The 24,484-nt window shown below is 39.4% G+C and overlaps 1 protein-coding gene across 3 annotated transcripts in view; it reads right to left on the bottom strand.

Moving 5' to 3' along the window:
* GLRB (glycine receptor beta) overlaps positions 1-24,484 on the bottom strand; it is a 57,658-nt gene that overhangs the window by 3,915 nt on the left and 29,259 nt on the right. For all 3 annotated transcript variants that reach the window (XM_034432868.3, XM_034432870.3, XM_034432869.3), the window contains exons 7-9: positions 21,985-22,125; positions 17,131-17,283; positions 15,006-15,298 (exon numbers count right to left, since the gene is read on the bottom strand). In XM_034432868.3, coding sequence (XP_034288759.1) covers positions 15,006-15,298; positions 17,131-17,283; positions 21,985-22,125 — 587 coding nt within the window. The remainder of the gene's footprint in view (positions 1-15,005; positions 15,299-17,130; positions 17,284-21,984; positions 22,126-24,484) is intronic.

Raw genomic sequence — 24,484 nt, 5'->3', positions numbered from 1 at the left:
AGGAAAGAGAAGGAGAAAGGGAGAGAGAGACAGAAAGAGGGAGAGAGAAAGAAAGAGAGGGAGAGAGAGAAAGAAAGAGGGAGAGAGACAAAGAGAGAGATTTCTCACACTCCTTGGGGCTGACAAGAATTGCTGCAAAACAGTTTCTTGAAGTGGACCACTAGACTCCTAAACAACTGAAAAAACGATCTAGTAAAAAGAAAAGGCAACCAAAAGAGCAACATGCAAACAAAAGCAAATAAAACCCCCAGGAGCAAAACAAATTAAAGTTTAATTTGTGTGCATTGTTCAATGGACTGTTAAATTGGCCACATCCAACTAGTCATATGACCTAGCCACGCCCACCCAGCCAATCTGGACCCCCAACAGTCTGAGGGACTGTGAATTGGCCCCGTTTAAAAAGTTTGAGGACCCCTGCTCTATACCATAACTTAAAATATTTCTCAATTAAATAATTTGTCTTTTAGAATATGCTTTATAAATGGATATAAATTAGATGATTAAAAGTGTTACATAAATGCTTTAAATAAATCTCCGGCTCCATTCAGATTCAATTCAGCATGGTCTTCCTGGTTATATTCCTACCAGAATATATTATTCTAGTTGTCCTAAATCATCATTATCAAGAAGACAAAAGTTCTGTTAGCATAAAGCTAATTAAATTGCACGTTAATAAAGTCTCAAGTACTCAGTTTGACTAAAAATTATGTTTATCAATCAATTACAGCATGGATTTGAAAAAAACATTACATTTTCAGTAATATTAATGAAAATAGAAACTACACAAAGATAATAAATGTTAAATATGGAAAATAGATGGAAAAATATATATTTTTCTGTTAACTGAAATACTCTGTCATGGAATAATGAGAGCAATTTTTTTCTTAATTTTTCACCTTCCTTCATGCCCCATGCATTCAAAAATTATTCCATAAAGTTCACTTTCAGAACATATTTTAAATGGATGTAGGAGGAAAGAAGATAGAAGTCGTACAAATGTATTGCATATTGTTGCACAATGTTGGATTCTATCCACAGCACAAATACACACTTTTACCAATCAATAGCTGAAGCAAAACCAGCACACACATAAAGAGCTGGGTGGTGCAGTGGTTAGAATGCAATCTTACAGGATGACCCTGCTCACTGCCAGGAGTTCAATTCTGACCAGCTCATGGTTGTCTCAGCTTTCCATCCTTCCAAGGTTGGTATAATGAGGAGCCAAATTGTTGGGGGCAATATGCTACCTCAATAAACCACATAGAGAGGCTGTAAAGTACTGTGAAGTGGTATATAAGTCTAAGTGCTATTGCTATTCTCTACATATTACTACATACGGAGAAATTCATTTTATACATCTCTTCATTACATGCCCAAGTTACTGTTGTTTTAGCAGATAATCAATTCTTTCGCAAATTAGATATTGGATAATAGATATTACCTATAATTATCATGATAAAATGTATTTTTTCTGGCTTTGAAAAAGCTAATAATGCAAATCTTCTCTACAATCATATATTGGCAGCAATTTTATTTTCATTTCTTGCCCTTCATTATGTCAAAATTACTAACATATTTGTTTCAGCTCACATTTTTATTAACATTTTAAATACAGACGTACAAACACATCACACTGTTCCCTTTTGTGGCCTGCAATTTTACACAGCCAAAGAAATTAATGGAGTATAATCAGAAAATCAGATATAACTAAACTTGGTTTATATCATTCATTTTTTTTTTATTTATTTATTAAATTTCTATACCGCCCTTCTCCCGAAGGACTCAGGGTGGTGAACAGCCACAAGATAAAACACATAAGTACAAAAATTTAAAATAGATTAAAAACAAATTAAATAATTTGGCTGAATTTAAAATACTCCATAATTTTAAACAAATTAAAATTTATATTTAAAATTTATATTTAAAAGGGGAGAAGATTTAGGCCAGGCCAGCTTGATGAAATAAAAAAGTCTTAAGCGTGCGACAGAAGGTGCGCAGATCCGGGATCCTCCGTATCTCCGGGGGGAGCTCGTTCCAGATCGTAGGTGCCCCCACAGAGAAGGCTCTCCCCCTAGGGGCCGCCAGTCGACATTGTTTGCCCGACGGCACCCGGAGGAGCCCTTCTCTATGGGAGCATACTGGCCGGTGGGAGGCTATTGGTGGTCGCAGGCAGTCCTGTAGATAACCAGGTCCTAAGCCATGGAGCGCTTTAAAGGTGATAACCAAAACCTTGAAGCGCACTTGGAAGACCACCGGGAGCCAGTGCAGCTCGCGCAGGAGCGGTGTTACATGGGAACTCCACATTGCTCCCATAACCACCCGCACGGCCACACTCTGCGCCAGCTGGAGCCTCCGAGCGCACTTCAAGGAGAGCCCCATGTAGAGAGCGTTACAATAGTCCAGACGAGAGGTGACGAGGGCATGAGTGACTGTGTGTAGGGAGTCCCGATCTAGAAAGGGACACAACTGGCGGATCAGGCGGATCTGATGAAAAATCCTCCCGGTCACGGCCGTCAAGTGCTCTTCTAAAGACAGCCGTGAATCCAGGAGGACGCCCAAGTTGCGAGCCCTTTCCGTGGGGGCCAATGATTCGCCCCCAATAGTCAGCGATGGTCCCAGCTGACTATATCGGGACGTCGGAAACCACAGCCACTCAGTCTTGGATGGGTTGAGCCTGAGCCTGTTTCTCCCCATCCAGATCCATACGGCCTCCAGGCACCGGGACATCACTTCAAGGGCATCGTTGGGGTGGTCCGTGGTGGAGATGTACAGCTGGGTTTTGTCAGCGTACTGATGGTACTTCACCCCGAAACCACGGATGATCTCGCCCAGCGGCTTTACATAAATGTTGAACAAAAGGGGCGAGAGGAACGATCCCTGCGGCACCCCACATATGAGGGGCCTCGGGGTCGACCTCTGCCCCCCTGTCAACACAGACTGCGACCGGTCGGAGAGAAAGGAGAACCACCGTAGTACGGTGCCTCCCACCCCCAACTCTTCCAACCAGTGCAGCATGATACCATGGTCGATGGTATCAAAAGCCGCTGAGAGATCTAACAGGACCAAGACAGAGGAGCAACCCCTGTCCCGAGCCCTCCAGAGATCATCAACCAACGCGACCAATGCCATTTCCGTGCTGTATCCAGGCCTGAAACCCGACTGGAACGGATCTAGATACGACGTTTCATCCAGGTACTGGGGAAGCTGTCGCGCAACCACACTCTCAACAACTTCATCATTCCTCCCCCAGCTTTTCATCATTGGAAACAATCCTTGGTTATGTTGTATTCATATACCACTTCATATATGCATTTTGTTATTTAAATTTCTTAATATCTTCTGAAGATATTCTCTGGTCAATCCAACCATGCCTTTCTCAGTCTTCCCTATTTTCTTCTCCACTAAATTTCCCTCATAGATTTGCTTTGCAATTTGATTATCATTTATTCTTTCTATATGACCAAACTACTTACATATATTTCTTCATACTGGTCACACAAAATTAAATCATTTTCTGATTTAATTTCCTTTTTCAAGAAACATTTCTATTGTATTTAATGTTTAACTTTTATATTTTTCCTAACATATTCAACCCTCACCTACAGTACATATGACAAAGTAGACAAAATATACTCTATTTTTATATTTTTCCTCACCTAGATGATATATCTCCCAGTATTTTCATTCATATCATATCATAAAAAATCTCCACCCATCTTTTTATCTGTAATTAACATCCAGCTAAATTCAGCTACCTACACTAGTTTTTAAAAAAATTATGTATAATCAGAAATCATTAATTCCATTGTATCTATTAAACAAGGTACTTTAGACTTTGATTCATTATTTTTTAGATTCATACTCCTTGTTGTGGTATACAATCTATTTAACATTCATTGCAAATCATCTCAGTTCTCAGTCAATAGCACAGAATAACCTGCATACAAAATTACATGTCCATTCATGTCTCAAACCAACACAATTCTGCTATCTCTGCAAATATTCCATATACAATTATAAATAAATATATTAAATAACCAACAAAACATCACACATCCTACTTGCACACCCAGATCAAGCATCACCCAGAACATTGTGCCTTTTATTTACATAACTCATGACACACATTATAGTAATTCTCACTCTTTGCAGCTATCATTATTATATATGTATTTCTCATCATAACCTTTCATACTACATCATATCACCAGACATATTTTTATACTTTACTTTTGTAGCAGTGTTATTTTCCTCACATACTTTCCATTCGTTATGCTGAAGATTGATCAATCTTTTAAATTAAGCTAGCTCTTTTAGGCCTTTTGATACAGATTTTTTTTTTTTTTTGTAGTTATGCTACTTTCACTATCTCTTCCCTATAGCTTTCAGATCATTGCTTATCTTATATTAAGAACCTTTTCTTACCCTTTTTGCTCTTAACTTCCATCATAAACAGTACAATTAATTAGGCATTTAGATTTTTATTCATTCTTTGGCTAGATGTGAGGAGGCCATGTTTAGGGTTAAAAACATAGCCAGGAATTTAATTTAATTTAATTTAATTAATCATATTTCTATGCCGCCCAACTCCCAAGGGACTCTGGGCGGCTTACAACAAAAATAATACAATGAACATAATTTTTTTTAAAAAAAAATTATAAAAGCATTTTAAAAACATTAAAAACACATGCACATGGCCGTATCTCGCAAGATTGAACAGCAAGATCAACAGCCCCAGGCCTGCCGGAAAAGCCTGGTCTTCACCGCTTTCCGGAAGGCCAATAGGGTGCGGGTAGTCCGGACTTCAGGAGGTAACTGGTTCCAGAGAGCTGGGACAGCCACAGAGAAGGCCCTCCCCTGCGAGCCTGCCAGCCGGCATTGTTTAGCTGACAGGACTGGAGGAGACCAACTCTGTGGGATCTTACCGGTCGCTGGGAGCTATGCGGTAGAAGGCAGTCTCAAAGATAGCCTGGCTCTGAGCCATGTAGGGCTTTAAAGGTAATAATCAACACCTTGAATTGTGCCCGGAGACCAATAGGGAGCCAGTGCAGCTTGCGGAGAATTGGTGTAATGTGGGTGCATCTAGGTGTACCCATGATAGCTGCATTCTGGACCAACTGTAGTCTCCGAACACTCTTTAAGGGTAGCCCCATGTAGAGCGTGTTGCAATAATCTAACCGTGAGGTGACAAGGGCATGAGTGACTGTGAGGAGAGCCTCCTGATCCAAGTAGGGTCACAATTGATGCACCAGGTGAACCTGTGCAAAGGTCCCCCTAGCCACAGCTGCTAGATGTTGCTCTAATCTTAGCTGTGAGTCTAGGAGGACACCCAAATTGCGAACCCATTCTGTGGGGGACAATTTCTCCCCTCCCCCAGAACCAGGGATGGACAATCGACATAGTCTTTAGGAGGCAATACCCACAGCCACTCGGTCTTGTCTGGGTTAAGTCTGAGCCTGTTGACTCCCATCCAGACCCTCACAGTCTCCAGGCACGAGCACATCATATCCACTGCTTCACTGAGCTGACGCAGGGTGGAGATATACTGTACAGCTGGGTATCATCAGCATATTGCTGATACCCCACCCCGTATCGTTGGATGATCTCACCCAGCGGTTTCATGTAGATGTTAAATAGGAGGGGAGAGAGGACCGAGCCCTGAGGCACCCCGCAAACGACCTCTGCCCTCCTGCCAACACTGACTGTGACCAACCAGAGAGATAGGAGGACAACCACCGTAACACGGTGCCTCCCACTCCCAACTCCCTTAGTTGTTCTAGAAGGATACCATGGTCAATGGTATCAAAAGCTGCTGAGAGGTCAAGTAGCCCCAAGATAGAGGAATGACCCCCATCTTGGGCTCGCCAGAGATCATCCATCAGCGTGACCAAAGCAGTTTCTGTGCTGTAGCCAGGCCTGAAGCCAGACTGAAAAGGGTCTAGATAATCCGTTTCATCCAATGACCGCAGGAGCTGAAGTGCCACCACTTTCTCAACAACCTTTCCCACAAAGGGTAGGTTGGAGACTGGACGAAAGTTCTTTAATTCTGCTGGATCCAGGGAAGGCTTCTTGAGGAGGGGCCTTACAACCGCTTCCTTTAATGGTTGCGGGAAGGACCCCTCCCTCAAGGACGCATTAACTAAAACCTGGAGCCAGCCTCATGTCACCTCCCTGCTGCCAAAACCAGCCAGGAGGGGCACGGGTCCAACAAACAAATGGAGGAACTCAGCGCTCCTACAGCCTTGTCCACTTCAGGAATATCATTCCCTGCATCATTTTCAGCAAAGAAATATCTGTAAATCTTATTCAATGAAGCAAGGCACTGCATCTTATTAATCTTATAAGTGAAAAAGATGTACACCAGTTAATACACTGTTAAAATAGAAATCCCCAGTTATCACACCTCAATAACATATAAAGATCTAAGTTCAACTTTTATAAAAATATCATTTGGAAGTATAACCGAATTAGAAATTCTGTTTATATATTGTGTAGATCCATCTGAGTGGATCTATATAAACAAAGTAAACAGAACCTTAATGTAGAGAGAAAGGATATGTCTAAGGAGATTCTCAATCATGGTTGTCCCAAAAGTGCTTTTCAAAAGGAAATTGGACTTTCTTGGTTTTTCCTTGAAAAGAGCAGTCCTTTAGAAAAGGACTATGTACACTAAATATTCTCAACTTATTTTCAAAACTTCAGTTTCTAACTACAAGTTAACTACATGTAAATATTGGAGCAAAATTTGAAGAGAATGCCATTCAATAGCAATAGCACTTAGGTTTATATACTGCTTCATAGTGCTTTATTGCCCACTCTAAGTGGTTTACAGAGTTAGCAATAGCATATTGACAACTGAGTTAGAATTGAGCCGGTTAGAATTGTTATATTGAGCCGGTTAGAATCAAATTCCTCACAGTAAGCAGTGGCCTGCAATACTGCATTCAAACCACCATGGTACCACAGCACAAACCAAACTAGTGGTAATACAGATTAATAGAAAGCAGCAGAACAGAAATTTTAATATTGCCTAAATGTTCATAGACAATAATCCACTTCAACTGATGCATGTATTGTTCTAAAAAAAAGTATTACTTATATACACACACACAGAAACACAGACACCGAGTTATGAGAGAGAAGACAAAGGATAAATAGTGAAAGGAAATGTGAGAGACTGAGTTACTTATAAATGGTGACATTTACACAGCAATAGTTACATGTGATACAGACATTTTGCATTAATGACCTAGTTAATATATGTAGTGTTACACGAAACTCAGGTCTTTCTTTATACTGTGAAAATTGAAACCCATTAGAAAGATTTTCCTTTCATCCCTTACCTTACCATACATTTCATTATTTTATCCTCTATTATCTCATTCTGTCTTTTATTTATCACTTCCAAATTTATTTCCAATATCTAAATTCATGAAAAAAAAATCTAAATTAGAATTTAGTATACGGAGATAGTATTTCTGATATGTAGTTTATTTATATTACCTCATGTAAATAAATAGAAAAAGCATTACTAGCAGTAGCTACCCTGAAAGTAATCTTGAATTCATGATGAGCTCAGTAAAAATGGAAACTCAGTATGTTTTTTTTTTTTAAAAAAGAATCAAAGAGGGAATATTAGATATTGGGAATAGTCTAGCCATAGCTCTTCTCCACAGTGGGCCCCATTCTTTGAAATGCTTAGAAACACAGACAGGGGAAAATTAAATCAACAATGAATTATATAAAGCAAAAATATTTTGAGTTTGCAAATAATTCAGGTAAGTGGTTAGCAGATGGATTACAAAAATAAAAAATATATATTGACATTTACAAGAGAAAGATACTGCATTACTGGACCATACAAAAACATTTTATTGATATTATTCTAACTTATGTAAAGGAAGCAACATCCCTTTAGAGAAAACAGACTGGTATCTCAAGAAACAAAATTACAGAAGAACAGAAAAAGATTACAAATGACCTATAACTGTGATGGTGAACCTATGGCATGTGTGCCAGCGGTGGCACACAGAGCCATATCGGTGGGTACGCGAGCATTGCCCTACCTCAGCTGCAGCGCGCATGCACACCTGGCCAGCTGATTTTCGGGCCTTCCGGGCCCACCGGAAGTCGAGAAATAGGCTGTTTCCGGTCTCTGAAGGGCTCTGGGAGGGGGGGGGGTGGAGAAGGCCGTTTTCACCCTCCCTAGGCTCCTAGAAAGCCTCCGGAGCCTGGGGAGAGCAAAAAATGGGCCTACCGGGCCCATCGTGCCATCATGTTCCAAAAGTGGGGGAAGCATGGGGGGGTCATGCGTGCACGTGCAGGGAGCATTTATGGGTATGGGCCCATGCATGCGCGACCCCCTCACACTCCCCCGCTTTTGGCACACGATGGCAAAAAGGTTAGCCATAACTGACAGCTATACTGTTAGCTATAACAATAAGAGAACTTTTTGGAAAAAGATTAAATTAGAAAATGTGCCTGGACCAGATGGATGATAAGGTTCTTATTATAAAAACGGTTTAAGGATGAACTTTTATAACATTTACAAAATATTAACAGGCTAACAGAGTTGGAAGGGACCTTATAGGTCATCTAGTCCAACCCCCTGCTCAAGCAGGAGACCCTATACCCATGATGGCGAACCTATGGTACGCATGCCAGAGGTGGCCCGCAGCGCCCTCTCTATGGGCACGCAAGCCATTGCCCCAGTTCAGTTTCGCCATGCATGTGTGCATGCCTCCCACTGGTCAGCTGGTCTTTAGGTCTCTGCCATGCATGTGCAGGGTGCATGCGGGGAGCATGTGTGCATGTGTGTGGGTGCATGTGGGTCCCCATGAGCGCATGCATGGAGGGGCGAGGCGCATGAATGGGGGCCACACATGCATTGCATTTGGGGGGTTCGGCGGGGCACATGTGCATTTGCGCATGCATGTGTGCACTTTGAGCACTCAGTCTGGAAAAGGTTAGCCATCACTGCCTTATACCATTTCTGACAAATGGCAGTCCAATCTTTTCTTGAAAGTCTCAATGTCAGACTTTGATGCTATCTCAAAATAAATGAATTTCCAAACTGCCAATCTTTAAGGAAATTTTCTCTTTATTCGAGTACAGCAACCGGATCATGGCTCATGCGGTCAGGACTGACCTTTGCCCCCCAATCCCTCCCTTTCCGATCCCCAATTCTCTGCTTCTCATTGGCTATCTTCCAAGTCACTCTCCTGACTCCTTTCCTCGTCAGTTCACAGGAATGTTTCCCCCCTCTTCATTTCCAAGGAGACCGAGCTTCAAAGGGATTTAGCAGGCAAAAGTTCAGGCTTTATCTCCCTTTTCTATGTCAGCGCTGAGACGCTGACACTCAAGAGATGAAGCTCCCACAACTTCCAAAGGCAAGCTGTTCCATTGGTTGATTGTTCTCACAGTCAGAAAGTTCCTCCTCATTTCTAGGCTGAATCTCTCTTTGGTCAGTTTCCATCCATTATTCCTTCTCTGGCTTTCAGGTACTTTGGAAAACAGCTTGACCCTCTCCTCTCTGTGGCAGCCCCTCAAATATTGGAACACTGCTATCATGTCTCCCCTGGTCCTTCTCTTCACTAGACTAGCCATGCCAAGTTCATGCAACTGTTCTTCATATGTTTTAGTCTCCAGCCCCCTAATCATCCTAGTTGCTCTCCTCTGCACTTTTTCTAGAGTCTCAACATCTTTTTTATAGTGTGATGACCAAAACTGGGTGCAGTACTCTAGGTGTGGTCTTACTAGGGCTTTATAGAGTGGTATTCGTACCTCACTTGATCCCTCTGTTAATGCAATTAGGATTGCATTGGCTTTTTTAGCTGCCGCTGCACACTGCTGGCTCATATTTAGCTGATTATCCACTAAGACTCCAAGTTCCTTCTCACAGTCACTGCTATTAAACCTGGTTTCCCCCAGTTTATATGTTTCCTTTTGGTTTTTCTTACCTAAGTGTAAGACTTTACTTTTGTCTACATTGAATTTCATTTTGTTAGATAGGGCCCAGTGTTCAAGTCTGGATATTGAGCCTATTTTCTAGAGCGTTAGCTATTCCTGCCAGCTTAGTATCATCTGCAAATTTGGTGAGTTCCTCTTCTATTCCCTCATCTAATTTGTTTATGAAGATATTGAAGAGTACTGGGCCTAAGACGGAACCTTGTGGCACCCCACTGCTTACTTCTCTCCATGTAGACTTAGACCCATTAAGGACTACTCGTTGAGTACGGTTTGTCAGTCAGTTGCGAATCCATCTGGTGGTGAAGCTATCTATCCCACTTTTTTCTAGCTTACGAAGAAGTAGGTTGTGGTCTACTTTGTCGAATGTCTTGCTGAAGCCTAAGCATATTATGTCGACAGTATTTTGCTGGTCTACTAATTTAGTCACTATGTTGAAGAATGAAATAAGATTGGTTTGGCGTGATCTGTTTTTAACAAACCTGTGCTGACTGCTAGTTATTACTTTACTTGTTTCTAGCTGTTGGCAGATCTGTTTTTTTATTATCTTTTCCAGTATCTTTCCAGGTATTGATGTTAGGCTGATTGGTCTGTAGTTTCCTGGGTCTGTTTTTTTCTTTTTTTGAAGATGGGAACCACATCAACTCTTTTCCAATCCTCTGGTAGTGCCCCAGTGTTCCAGGATTTTGTTGTGGTCCGCCAGCAGTCTGCACAGCTGGCAGTGGAGCCAGACAGCGATGAGGCTGAGGAAGAACATGGGCCAGTCCTGGAGGCTGGGGAAGGCTGGGATTAGGACTCTGCATCAGAGGCAGAGATGGGGCCAGGGCCATCGGGGAGTGAGGTACGGACTCCAGAGTCTGATAGGAGTGAGGCAGAGGAACAGGAGGAACCTGTTCCTAATGCACGCATGAGAAGAGTGCCAGAAGGCAAAAGCAGCTCAAGCAAAGAGGACAACTCGGGAGTAGGGCCAAGAGATGATTGGCCCCTCCCATAAGGCTTAAACAAACCAGCAACGGCGTTTGGGCTTTGCCGGAAAACAACATTGGTAGCTTCGTCTTCTTCTTCGTCTACGTCTTGTATTTATTTTTGTATCTGTGACTTCTGATCGTTTGCCAAGAAAGGCCTTTGGCAGTTTGCCTAATTGGACTAAGGTTTGCGATAGGACTGATGAATTTGTGTTGGGAGGAATTTGCTTTAATTTAGTTGAACGACGCTGGGAATGAAGTAATTCTCAGCTGTTCGAATAAAGTTTGTTTGTTTTTTCACTGACTGATTTTCCTACTACTTACTTGGGCCTGGGTCACAACAGATTTTTGAAAGATGTGGTGCCATGGTTCTGAGATGACATCTGCCAGCTCCTTTAGAACTCTGGGATGTAATCCATCAGGTCTTGATAATTAGTATTCATCAAGATCAGACAGGTGTTCTCTTACTATTTTTTTTGCTTATTTTAACTTTTATTTCCAGTTTGTTTTTTACAGCTATGTTTCTGGTAGGTTGGGCTATAGTTTCTTTTTGCATGAAGACCGATGCAAAGAATGAGTTAAGCAGCTCTGCTTTCTCTCTATTGCCTGTTACTTCCTTGCCGTCTTCTTCTTTAGTGGATTGTTTCCTTGATTTTTTTCTTGTTATTTATGCATTGGAAGAAACTTTTTTTGTTATCTTTGACTTTTGTTGCAAGTCTTTGTTCATTCTGAGCCTTTGCTTTCCTGACTTCGTCTTTGCAGATTCTGGCTATCTGCTGATATCCTGCTTTAGTTATGTGTCCCTCTTTCCATTTTTTTGTACTTGTCCTTTTTGTCTTTTAATTTGTCAGAGAGATCTTTGTGTAACCATGCTGGTTTCTTCTTGGATTTCTTGTTTTTCTTTCTCAGCGGTATTGCACTGGTATGGGCTTTTATGATCATATTTTTCAGGATTTCCCATGCTTCTTGAGTTGTTTTCCCCTTTTAGGATTTTCATTCAAGGAATCTTTCCCAAGTTCTCTCTGAGTTTATTAAAATCAGCTCTTTTATAATCTAAGACTCTGGTATCATTTTGTTCTACTGCTTGTGTTTGCGTTATATTGAATTCTAGTATGACATGGTCACTCTCACCCAAGGTTCCTGCAGTTTCAACTCCCTCTATTATTTCTTCTCTGTTTGTAAGTATTAAGTCTGCTATGCCTGTTCCTCTAGTTCCCTCCTCTACCTTTTGGACAACAAAGTTGTCAGTTGGGTTGGTTAGGAACCTATTTGATTTTTCACTTGGTTTTTTATTATGAACTCTATTATATTATGAACTCTATCCTATGGGTAGGAAAGTTGCCAGAGAGTTGGAAAGAGCCCAATATAGTATTAATACCAAAGAGGAACAAGATTTGACTTTACAAGAAACTATTTATTTATTTATTGTATTTCTTAATCTTTCATTTCCCTCTGAGGCCAATATAATTATTAAATAATGACTACAAATTGTTCATAATGATTGTAGCTGACAGAATGAAAATAATTTTGCAAGAGGATCAGTCTGGGCTTTTACCTAAAAAATAGTTAAAGGACAATGTTAGAAATGTCCTTTATATGTTGGACATTTTGAAATACAGTATATGAAAAACCAGCCACACTGATTTTCATAGATATAAAGAATGCCCTTGACAATTTGAACTGGGCTTTCTGTTCAAGATTTTGGAAGATCTGAATTATAGAGAGAATGTTATAAAATTGGCAAGATCAATTTGCATTTCATAGAAAACACAAATAATTGATAATGAAGATCTAGCAAAACTATGAGATAGAAAAACTAAACAAGAAAGGAATGCTGACTGTCTCCTCTTTTGTTTATTTTGGCTCTTGAAATACTGAAGAGATATATAAGACAAGATGAAAAATTGTGGGAAAAGAATTTGATGCATTAGCAAGTTTCAAGATTAGAAAACAAAACAAAGAAGTTAGTAAAAATATGAAAATAAAAGATAATACAAAATTGATAAATAAAACAATGTTTAAGATTGAGAAGAATGTAAAATATCTGGGTATCACTATGATAAAAATATGAATTGTAACCTATTTCAAAATAACTGCTAAGACTGGAATGAAGTTAAAAAGATATGTTAAAATGGGAGAAATTGTAATTTCATCGTTGAAAGAATCTCTGTGTTAAAAAGAATGTATTGTCTAGATGTTTTTGTTTCAGACAATAAATACATTCTACTTGCTAAGCATCTGAATTTCAATCATGTGACCACGGGGATGCTGCAATGGTTGTAAGTGTGAAAAACGGTCATAAGTCAGTTTTTTCAGCATTATTGTAACTTCAACTAGTCACTACAGTTGTAAGCCGAGGACTACCTATACCTTTTGTGACAATTGATACACTATTTAAACAGTGGCAGTAATTTAATATAACTCCTACCAGGCCTTCTAGCCATACTAAGAGAGGCTGATATAAACTGGAATATAAAACATCTGGAGGGCCTACTCTGAAGAACACTGCTCCAGAAGATCTTTATAAAATGACAAAGCTATTGTCATTATTGGAGGAGAGGTATTTAAAGTTTAAATAACAACATAATTGAACTCCAGCCAGAAAGATCCTCCAGCCTGAAAGGCAGTGTATCTTTATGAATCAACATTTGCCAGTGTTAAAGAATTATAACCTTCTTGCAGATAGGACTAGATTTGAACTTATTTGCAAGCAGAATGCTCATTTGATACTTTCTTTAAAAGTTCCTTGAAGGGTAGTTCTAACAGTTAGCTATAAGAGGGATATCAAGAGAGACATTAATAACAAAGATCTTACAGAGAACATAATTATACAATGCTGATTCAGCCAGAAAAATGCAGATTCAACTCTATTCATACACTGTTGACAGGCAAGAAAAAAATAACCGTTTGCTTTCTGATAAAGAGAATCTTATCTTATCTAATAAAGTGAGAATGGAAACACAGATTCAGTTGACCTGAGAAATGGGAATAATTTCAAGCTTCAGTTTCAAATAATATATTTTGTCAAAGGGAAATAACCTGATCATATGGACACTTACAGTACATGCAGAAACCTCATACTTTTTATACGTTAGGAAAACTCTATTTGAACTACAAAAATCCAGATAATGGAAAAATGTTAACAAATACAAGTTTCTGTATTTCAGAAATAAAGTATATTTATATTTTTAAATTAAAGTGCACCATTAAATAATGGATCTATAAGTTCAATTTAGAAAAGGTTACACATATATTTTGTAGGAGAAAATATAATACATTATGGATGCTGATGATCCCATAAAACATCACTAGAGGGTGTTAGATAATTAAAAAATTTTCCAGCTAAACATGGAACAGGTTATTTTCCTAAAAATTCGAATGATATCTAAACTACAGATTTTCCTGATTGCCAGCCAAAACTAAGCAATTGTAATTTTTTGTATCTAAATATTTTCTTAATATTGCATCTAATTTTACAGTTTTCCTAATAATTAACAATAGTGTATAATTTAATTTACTAATAGAAAGCCAGTTGAATGACTTTGGAGCAGTCTCTCTCAGCCCAACACACCTCACAATGTTGTTGTTGTAGGGAAAATTTGTTGTATATATTCACCCTCTTGGGATGTTTGCAAAAATAATAAACACGGGATAAAAATAAAATAATAAAATAAAATAAAAAATGCATTCTCTTAATGAAGGTACATAATTTTCATTTCCATTTCTGAAATACACCATTATTCTGAATATCATATTCTTCCCATCCTTCAATTAATGGCAAATTTAAAAAGACACATCGTTGACCACAATTATAGGGGCTCATAACATCTGGTTTTATTTTAAAGTAATTTTATTTAGCCAAGTGCCTCCATTTATATACCGGACTAAATTCCATCATCCTCAGGTAGCAGATCCACTAGTGATCACAGTTTAGAAAATAAGAGTTATAGTTGATTTCGAAGGGTAGGAATGCTGGTTATATAAAAGCTTCAGCCTACCACATATTTGATATCAAACCATTACTGAAAAAGATCAGAACCGAAGCTGGATGATTTAACAACGTACCATACTTACCTGTAAAGTACTGATATGCACTGGGGTGCCTGTGCCATTCACAGTATTCTTTTTAGCTGCATTTCCACCTTTCCCTTCTGCTTGCTCTGCCTTAGCAATCTTTGCTTTTTCAGCTTCAATTCGCTTTGGATTGTTCAGCATGACTTGGACCACTGCATACTCAACCAATGAAGCAAATCCAAAGAGAAGGCATGCAATCAGCCATACATCTAAGGCCTTCACGTAAGACACTTTGGGGAGTTCAGCAGCAAGGGTAGTGCATTCTGATGCCAAGTTGAGCACTGAAAAAATGCCTAAGAGAAATAAAAATGCAACAATATACTATGTAATTGCAATGTTGTACTGCTAACCATTTTCACTTTGCTAACCTTAAAACATTTTTGCTGCACTTTCTAAATGATGATATTTCCTCAATGGAAATAGAAGTTGTTGATGTACCACATGTGTCGCAGAGATGAATATGAATGTATAGGGTGAATTATGGAACTGATTAAATAAATTGATACATAATCATTTTGAGTACATGTATAGCACTAACAGCTGGAAATGGTTTCTCTTGGTTACTAGCAACTCTATTTATCATGACATATATTGTTTTGTGGATATAACTTTTTCTTAACATAAATTTGCAAACTGTCAATCAAATGGAATTCTAGGATATCATAAAATACAGAGTAACTTGGCAACTGAGTTTCTTCAGACAGCCTTCTCTGTTCTAGTAGCATCATTTCTTGGGACATACTAGCTAGGATTTCTGCAAACAGCAGGCCAACATATCTGAAGAATATGAGAATGCAGCTGATTTCCATTTTTCTTTAATTGAGAGTGAAAAATTCAATCTCCCAATGATGGAAAGAATCAGATCACATATTTCAAATCAGGTCTAACTTTTCACTTACCATCTATCTATTATCTGTCTGTCTGTCTGTCTACCTAATCTCCTAAATAGTTGAAGCACTAACAGCTTTCCTTTGAAATCAAAATATAGTAGTATCAAAAAAAGCCAAAACATGCTATGATCAAATTGGATTTTATTTTCTTTCTGAAAAAAGAATTAGCTAAACTGAAAATAGCAGACTGAAAATAGGGCCAATGTAAAAATAGGATTAGTTCTGGTTCTCATATATGAAAATTAAACCCACTAAAATTTATTTCTCTGGAATACTGTTCCAAGACTTTACAGACTGATCAAGAAAAGTTAAAATCTGTTTTCAGCAGAAGATCCATTGTCTATTTTTTTTTTATTTTGGAGGGCCATTTATCTTGCAATGCTATAGGAAGCTGCCATGAGGAACTAAAATAATTGTAAGTGTTCTACTATCTACATTTTATATTAAGTACCATTGCCAGCCCTATTATCAGGTATCTGATAGTGATTTAAAGCCATAACATAATCCATTAAGGATAAATTTGTATAAATTTGCTCATTATCATAAAATAAAATAATAAAATAATATGAGCTGAGAAGGAGATGGCCAATATTTTCATGTGCTCCTGCATTTTGCCTTCTGTCCCAGTGAGTCAGCAGTGCTATTATTTACCTCCAGCTGTCTGATAAATGGAACTATGTTGTTTGGAAGAACTCAAAAGGCAACTTGCTTTTTTCAAGATCACTTTTAGCTAGGGTTAGGTCTGTTTTCTAACACATAATTAGAGAAAATAAAAATGAGGAAAAGTTCTCTGTAGGTTTCATGAAACATTCTATTTGTATATTGTTCTATTCAATATTTAACATTATAGCATTTCAAAAGCCCATCATTATATAGAATCATATCTTGTAGAAACAACTATTTTTCTGGTTCTTTGGGTATCAATAATCCATTATTCCACTCCCAGACAAAACTTATATCCCTTTCAGTTTTCTACTCACTGTTGCACTCAAATACGTCCCTGGTGATATAATGAGTAGATACAGGAACAATTTGCTTAAAGGCTAGAGTTCTTGTCTTTTAAAAAGTGGAGGCAACAAATATGGAACTGAAAAAGAGAAGATTGGAATGACAGTGAAGAACATGCTATGAGAACACAGTTGCTTTCAATATCCATGATATGTCTTGCTACTGAGGCAACTGCAAATGGATATGAGACATTAAGTAATGCTGACAATATAAGAAGCATATATTACCCAATGGTACTCTTGCAGCACTTGCATCAGGATTGATCCAGAATGATAGCCACGAAAGCACAACTATTAGCAATGTAGGAGCATAGACACCCATCATGTAAAAGCCAACTTGTCTTCTCAGAGTGAAGATAACTTCTACACATGTGTAATAGCCTTTGGAGAAAACAACAACACAAAGCTCTAAATGCTTTAGCAAGTTAAATCACTTGGGTTTACTGATGCATGTCACTTTAACTAACTTTTCACTTTAATTTACTTGAAGCTTTAACCAATTCTGAGCCTATCCTAATTAAGCTTATTTTTCAAAAAAAAGTACTGGCAGCCCAAACTCCAGCTAACTCGCATTTAACTGAAAGTGTGAATAACAGTGTGACCTCAGTTATCAGGCTTGTATACTATACAAGTAAGAGCAACAGAAAGTCATTCAACTTACCCTTTTGATATGCCAGTGGATGCTTTGGTTCTAAGGTAAAAGGTTGATGCCTAATTGGCTAGACATACTTTGACAGAAATGAGTGCACTGCAAATATAATGTTTTGCATTTTGCACAGCAACCAAAGGCTTGCCAGCTAGTAAATTTTCCAGGGAGAAAAAAAGAACACTTATACTACTATAACACTAAATTAAAAGAGGAGAAAGGATGATGGTAGCAAGGCGTGAGTGAGTGAAATATTTTGACTCTCCAACAACAATCAAAAACAAACAGAAGGAATGAAACACAGCAGTGCCATAATTGAACCAATATTTATTAAAATGTTTTCTGAAAAAAAAATGCCAATACAAAATATGTAATTAGGGTTTTTCTCAACCCACTACAAATAATTGCAGATGACCCTTATGCAGTAGATGTTTATGTATTGTGCATGCATGTGTCTTCCCACTATTCACTCCAACAATTGTCTGAAATTAAAAATATACAAAATGGTAGCTAGTTGTGGATGACAAAGATATGGTAATGTATCAGCTATGTCTTGGCTTGGCTTGGGGTCTTACAAGCATCCTGCCATCAAAAGAAGAAGGGGGTGGATGAAAAGGGAAAAAGTGGGGGAAGGGTGAAAGGGGGAAGGACGAAAGGGCAATAAAGCTTTGTGTGTATGTGATAGGAAATAGGGAAGGGATGGATGATAGGTGATAAGGACCAGGGCAGCCAGATCCTAGCAGATTCCCCCAACCCCCAAATATCTCAGACTTTCCAGAAACCTTGGCGATCTTTGGTTGGCTGCAAATGGACTGGTCACGGACGGGCTGGAGACAAACCTACATCTATTTTTGCATCTAGCAAGTATAGTACATTTCAGAGTCAGCTTGACTTTATTGCAACCAACATCCTTAATAAAAGAACCCTTTGCTTTAACCAAATGAGCTGAAGGCTTTTCTTTCCTAAGGGATTGGATTGGGGCAGGTCTGACATTAAGTCAGCTCTGCAACTGTGGTCAACCCAAAGTGGAAACTGCCTCTACTGCAGGGACTGTGCAAACAATGTTGGCTCAAGAGAGCGACCAGGAAGAGATCAAGGGGGAAGTATCCTTGAAACCTCCTCCTGGAGGGCTAGATATATCCGGATGGCTGGGAGAGGATGACCCACCAAGACCCTGATGGTCCCTTGGAGCTGGGAAAAAGGAAGAATGGGAAGAGAATTCACATTCACCCATGGGGGCCGTGGCAGCTGGAGCGAGAGGACTGGATGTTGCAGCAAGCCATAAAGTTCCTGAGGAGGCCTTTTGATAGTCTCAAAGCTCGAGAAGTCCTAGCCATGGTGGCACATCCTACTGACCAGCCAACTCCAGCCATGGCAAGCAAGGGGGCAACTACTCCACAGCAGCAGCAGCAAGCCGCTTAGCAACTACAACCATCTCAGCACCTGGCCAGCAAGGTAGAGAGGACGCTAGGCACCAGCCCTGGAAATAAAGTTCAACAGAGACCCAAGCAATTGGGGTTCTTCCTGGCACATTTGGGCATACATGCAAAAATATGGTCCAGAGATAGCCACTGAAGAGCTAAGGTGTGGTGCATGACCATGGCGTTAGAGGGGGCCGCAGTTGAATGAATGGTCATCATCCTCCACAACAATGATGCCCCGGAGCTGAAAAACTTTGACCGCTTCATGGTTGCACTTTAAAAGCACTTTGAAGACCCTCTAGAGACGATCACAAATCTAGAGATTGAATAAAGACCATCAGCCAAGGGTGCAGAAGGGGGAAGAGTACATCCAAGAGTTTCTCGACCTGGCCTGCCGACTGACCAGAAGACATACTGATCAGATGTTTCTGAGTTCGGCTAAGTGATGAGGTCTACAGCACCTGCATTTCCAATGGCTACCCCCCTACATGGCTGGTATGTTCTAGCAGAGGAAGGGCTGGTATGTTCTAGCAGAGGAAGTGGAAAAGGACCTGGCTTAATCTAAACACCAGCCGAGCTGTGGATGATGAAGATGCCCCCCTGAAAAGAAAGAGGCCCCAAAACTGGTGTCACATGAGCACAGCCCATCCTGACGATCCACTGGCTGCTTCAGATGTGGGAAGGAGGGACACCGAGCTGCTGATTGCCGAGCTGCCCTCCCCTCTCTTTTTCCTTTTGAAGGACTAACATCTCTGTCAAGAGGGGAAGAATATCAGCTGTGCCTGGCTCGGCTTGGGGGTTCACAGGCATCCTGCCATCAAAAGAAGAAGGGGGGCAAGATGAAAGGGGGAAGGATGAAAGGGCAATAAAGCTTTGTGTGTGATAGGAAATAGGGAGGGGGGATGAGAGGTGATAAGGACCAGAGTAGCCAGATCCTGTTTGTACCAGCATCCCATGGCCAGGCATCCTGAGAAATATGCAGATTACTCCCACACATCTTAAGACTTCCGAAACATCTTGGCGATCTCTGGTTGGCTGGAAGCAGACTGGTCACGGGAGCAGGGATGGTCTGGGCTAGGGCAAACCTACATCTATTTTTGCATCTAGCAACTGGCTTGACTTTATTACAACCAACATCCTTAGTAAAAGAACATTTTGCTTTAACCAAAGTCTTTTTTTTCATAAGGGATCAGACTAGAGCAGGTCTGACATAAGGAAAAAATAAGGACACTACACTATGTTGTGGTCCGCCGGCGGCTTGTAGAGCTGACAGCAAATTCAGACAGTGAGAGGTTAAGGAGGAACATGGGCCAGTCCTGGAGTCTGGGGAAGGCTCGGACGAGGGCTCTGCGTCAGAGGCAGAGAAAGGGCCATCTGGGAGTTATGCGCTGTCTACAGAGTCGGACCTCAGCGAGGCAGAGGAACTGGGGGAGCCTGTTCCCAGTGCGCAGAGCTGCCAGAAGGCAAGAACAGTTAAAACAAAAGGAACGACTTGGGAGTAGGGCTTGGAGATGATTGGCCCCTCCCATAAGACTTAAAAGAGGAGCAAAGGCACGTGGGCCTTTGCAGGAAGAAACGTTAATTCTGTTCAGTTTAAAGTCTGAAGCTCTGTTTGATTCTGGACTCCGTGTGACTTTGCCAATGAGGTCTTTGGCAGCGTGTCAAGGAAGATAAAGGTGGGTGATTATCAGCCTTATCCCGAAGGACTCTTTACAACTATTTGGGATTCATCTGTGAATGAACAAAATTCACAGCTGTTGCAATAAAAGAGGTTTTGGGGAGTATTCGTGTGTTTTGCTGAATCAGGAAGCCTAGGTCAGAACACACTATTGTTATGATGAATTCAATTGCTGAAAAATTTAACTCCTATTTCACATGAAGTTGTTGAGTATCTTCTTGTACTAAATTGTTGAGGCTGTAAGGTAGAAGTCTAGAGATTCTAGACCTTCTTTCCTAGGAGTGATCTAAGTCTGCCTACTCTGGTCCTGCTTCCTGCTTTGCAGTAGCGGTTCAGTAGTTATAGATGCCCCTGCCCTAGTTTTCATTTGTCTATCCATAGCACTTAATAAAATTATTATTAAAAATGCACTGTTGCTAATAAAACTAAATGGACATATCCATTCTATTACCGGGAATTAAATTAGACTCAAATATATTTTATATTTTATACATTTTAAATTATCAGTGTATTCTTTGCATCTCTGGCTTTGCAACATTAAATTTGCTTTATGCTAAAATATATAGTTGTTAAATATACAATTAAACAAAATGAGCTAACAGTTGAAAGATCTTAGCAAACAATAATTTTATACATCCATATGCTATTGTTTTTTTAAAAGAATTATAAGATAAATAAAGCATCTATCTTTTATGTTTACAAAGAATTGATTTTACTTACATTATGTGCTCTTATAAATCTTTATAGCCAAAATATTTTCCCATTAAATATTAAGCATTTCTTCATTTTGCTTCTCTGTCCTAGAGCAGGGCTGTCAAACTCATGTTGCCACGGCAGTGTCACGTGATGTATTGGCACTTTTTTCCCCCCTTTGCTAAACTGGGTGGAGGTGTGACCAGCACGTGACGCATCCGGCCTGCGGGCCGGGAGTTTGAAAGCCCTGCCCTAGAGGCTAAAGCCATTAACTGAATTATTATGATTAATAAATTGATGAGATATTGTTGTGACTGTGAATCAGCATATTTCTGTTACAAACATATCTCTCCATATTGACTAGGATGGTAATTTGTATGTCTCATGAATCTGGAATGGTATTAATTATTAAGACCTATTAGTACAGAACACAACAAAACGTTATATATAACTATCTAGCATTTTTTTTTTACTTAAAACAGATATTATAAATCAGATTTCCTGAATCAAGCTTTCCTGCAAAAGCAACATTAAACAAAATCAGTTCATTCACTTAATAACATCTTTCTTTCAGGAAGGAAGGATAAATGAATAAATCATCACTGATTTAATGATTGGACAAATAAACTGATTAAAATATATACCGGTCCCTTTGTAGTATTTGGTACAGTTGCCATATTCAATATCTTCTTTTTTAATATCAAACTGGGGCAAAGCAATTGTCTCCAGTTGAACAGGATCGCCAGATTGCCAGATAAATCGTAAATCATCAGTAGTGTAACCAACTGTATATTTTGGACAGAAAAAAAAGATGATGATGTTAATGTGCTTTAAAAGTAATAAATGCAATAATTATAAACAAACATGCTTTTCTTTTACCATGTCTAAGAATCTGGCAGGTTAATTATTACAAAGTGTTTATTATACTGATCATATCTCATTAGTACTGAAGTGCACTTTACAGATTTTCATTGTTTCCATATACACTTCTAGAAAGTTCTGAGTGTTAACTTAAAGAACCTGGAAGTAGATTATCTGAAGCAGTAAAAGTTTTCGGTCCACATGCCAAAGTAATAAATTTCTAATTTTAAAGGTGTTTCTGAACTTTCCTTTATATATTATTTCTTTATTGGACATATTTTCTCACTATGGCATACTAGTTTTGAATGTTTCTGTCACAACTTGGACTGAAATTCACATGGGTTGGTGTGGTGTCACAAATAGATCTTTTTCTTACACGTTTCCCTGCCAGCACCCTGCCAATCAGATAACTGCATTTGTGTCTTGGATATAGTAGAATTATGGCTGCCCATCCACACTTTCCAAATTAAGATTAGTAGATTTTCTACTGATATTGAACACTTTGACTGAGGTAAATTCAAGAAAGAAAGAAGAAAAAGAAGTGATGACTGAAAACCAGAAATAGCAAACGATTCTTCAGTTATGGCTTTGATAAACTTGAGTTTGGGACAAATGACTAAGGAATATGTGAAGTTGGCAGGCTCAGCTACCTCCCCTAAGGAAATATCTAATTATGATAGCCTTTGATACTAATTTGCATCTTCCTCAAGTTATCCATTAAATATTATTGTTGATTATAAACATTTTATTTAGTATGTTTTAAAATTTTGTTCTAAGTATCTGCATCTGCATTTTCTTGTTATTTAGCCATTTCCAGGCAATTGTTTTATTTAAGTGTATTCAATGTTTCAGTGTTTAAAAGGAAAATGTATATTCCAAGGAAATAATAGTGTCTATGAAAAATTCTAGATTTTCAAGATTCAACCATTCAAGATTGCTAAAATATATCATATGCCCTGTGTAACATTACTGCTATTATATGAAGGTTTTTATTCAAAGATAAATCAAACAAACCAAAAACAGAATTTAATGTAGTTTTACACCCAGATCTTTCTATACAAAAGTGCAGGCTCACTAAATACTGTATTTTGTTTGTGTGTATGTCTATTTAAACGCATACACATGCACATACAAAAAACAAATATCAAACTTCAACAGGAATATTTCATGGCAGTAATTGGGATATTCTGCTAAAATTTACTAGAAGTTATACTAGTCAAAGAGATTTTTTTAACTTGGTTAACAAGCACATATAAGTGTATACATATTTTGTATACATTATACAGTATGTATATATAGAGTACACAAGATATGGATAGCAGGGGTCCCAAACCCCCAGGTCGCAGACCAGTATTGGTCCGTAGCCTGTTAGGAAGCAGGCTGGGCAAGCGGCAAGTGAGTGAGTGAAGCTTCATCATGCACAGGATCTAGGTTGCATGCGAAACCATCCAATGGTGGGTTCGCCCCAGATCAGGCAAACTGGTAGCGGCAGCGGGAGGCTCTGCCCACCCACCTGGACGTCTCCGCGCATGCACAGAAGCTTCTGCACATGCGCAGAAGTGCCGCGTGTGCATCTGAGACCAAATCGGTAGCAACCAAAATTGAAACCCACTACTGAAACCATCCCCTTCTCCCCCCGGTTTGTGGAACACAATTTTTCTTCCAAAATCGGTCCCTGGTGCCAGAAAGTTTGAGCTTGTGGGAAACCAACAGGAAGTTGCCTTATGGATTGTAGGATTTGGTTAATGATGGCAGTTGGGATTGCAGGGATTGCTGTTGCTAAATGATGTGTTCATGTTTTACAACTATATTATTTAGCAACAGAAATTCTGTGAGGGTGTGTGATTGTGAAGATGTGGCAAGAGTATGGGAAGGTGAGGGAGGACATGACACAGGTTGGGGAAGGTGCATAAAGTTGTGACGTGTGCAAGAGCATAGGGAGAGTCCACTAGGATACAGGTCAGGAAGAGTGTGCAGGGGTATGTGAATGTCCGGTATGTGAGAGTGCATAGGGACTAGGTAAGATTGCATGGATGGGACAGAGTGTGGGAGAAACTTACCCCAGCAACTTCTGATCTTCCCTGCTGGCTTTCCCATTGCCTTTCTGGAAAAGCCAGCAAGGAAAGTTGCAAATGATGATCATATGATCACAGGCACTACAACATTGTAAATGAGAATCATTTGCCAAGTGTACAGATTGCAATCACATGACCATGGAGGTCCTGAAAGAACCAAATATAACTATCTGTCAGCCCTGGAGGCCATCTTTTTTCTTTGGATCTT

Source organism: Pantherophis guttatus, chromosome 8 (assembly GCF_059756535.1).
Source record: "Pantherophis guttatus breed Tessera chromosome 8, ASM5975653v1, whole genome shotgun sequence".
Taxonomy (NCBI): Eukaryota; Metazoa; Chordata; class Lepidosauria; order Squamata; family Colubridae; genus Pantherophis; species Pantherophis guttatus.
This window is presented reverse-complemented; position numbering and strand designations above follow the sequence as displayed.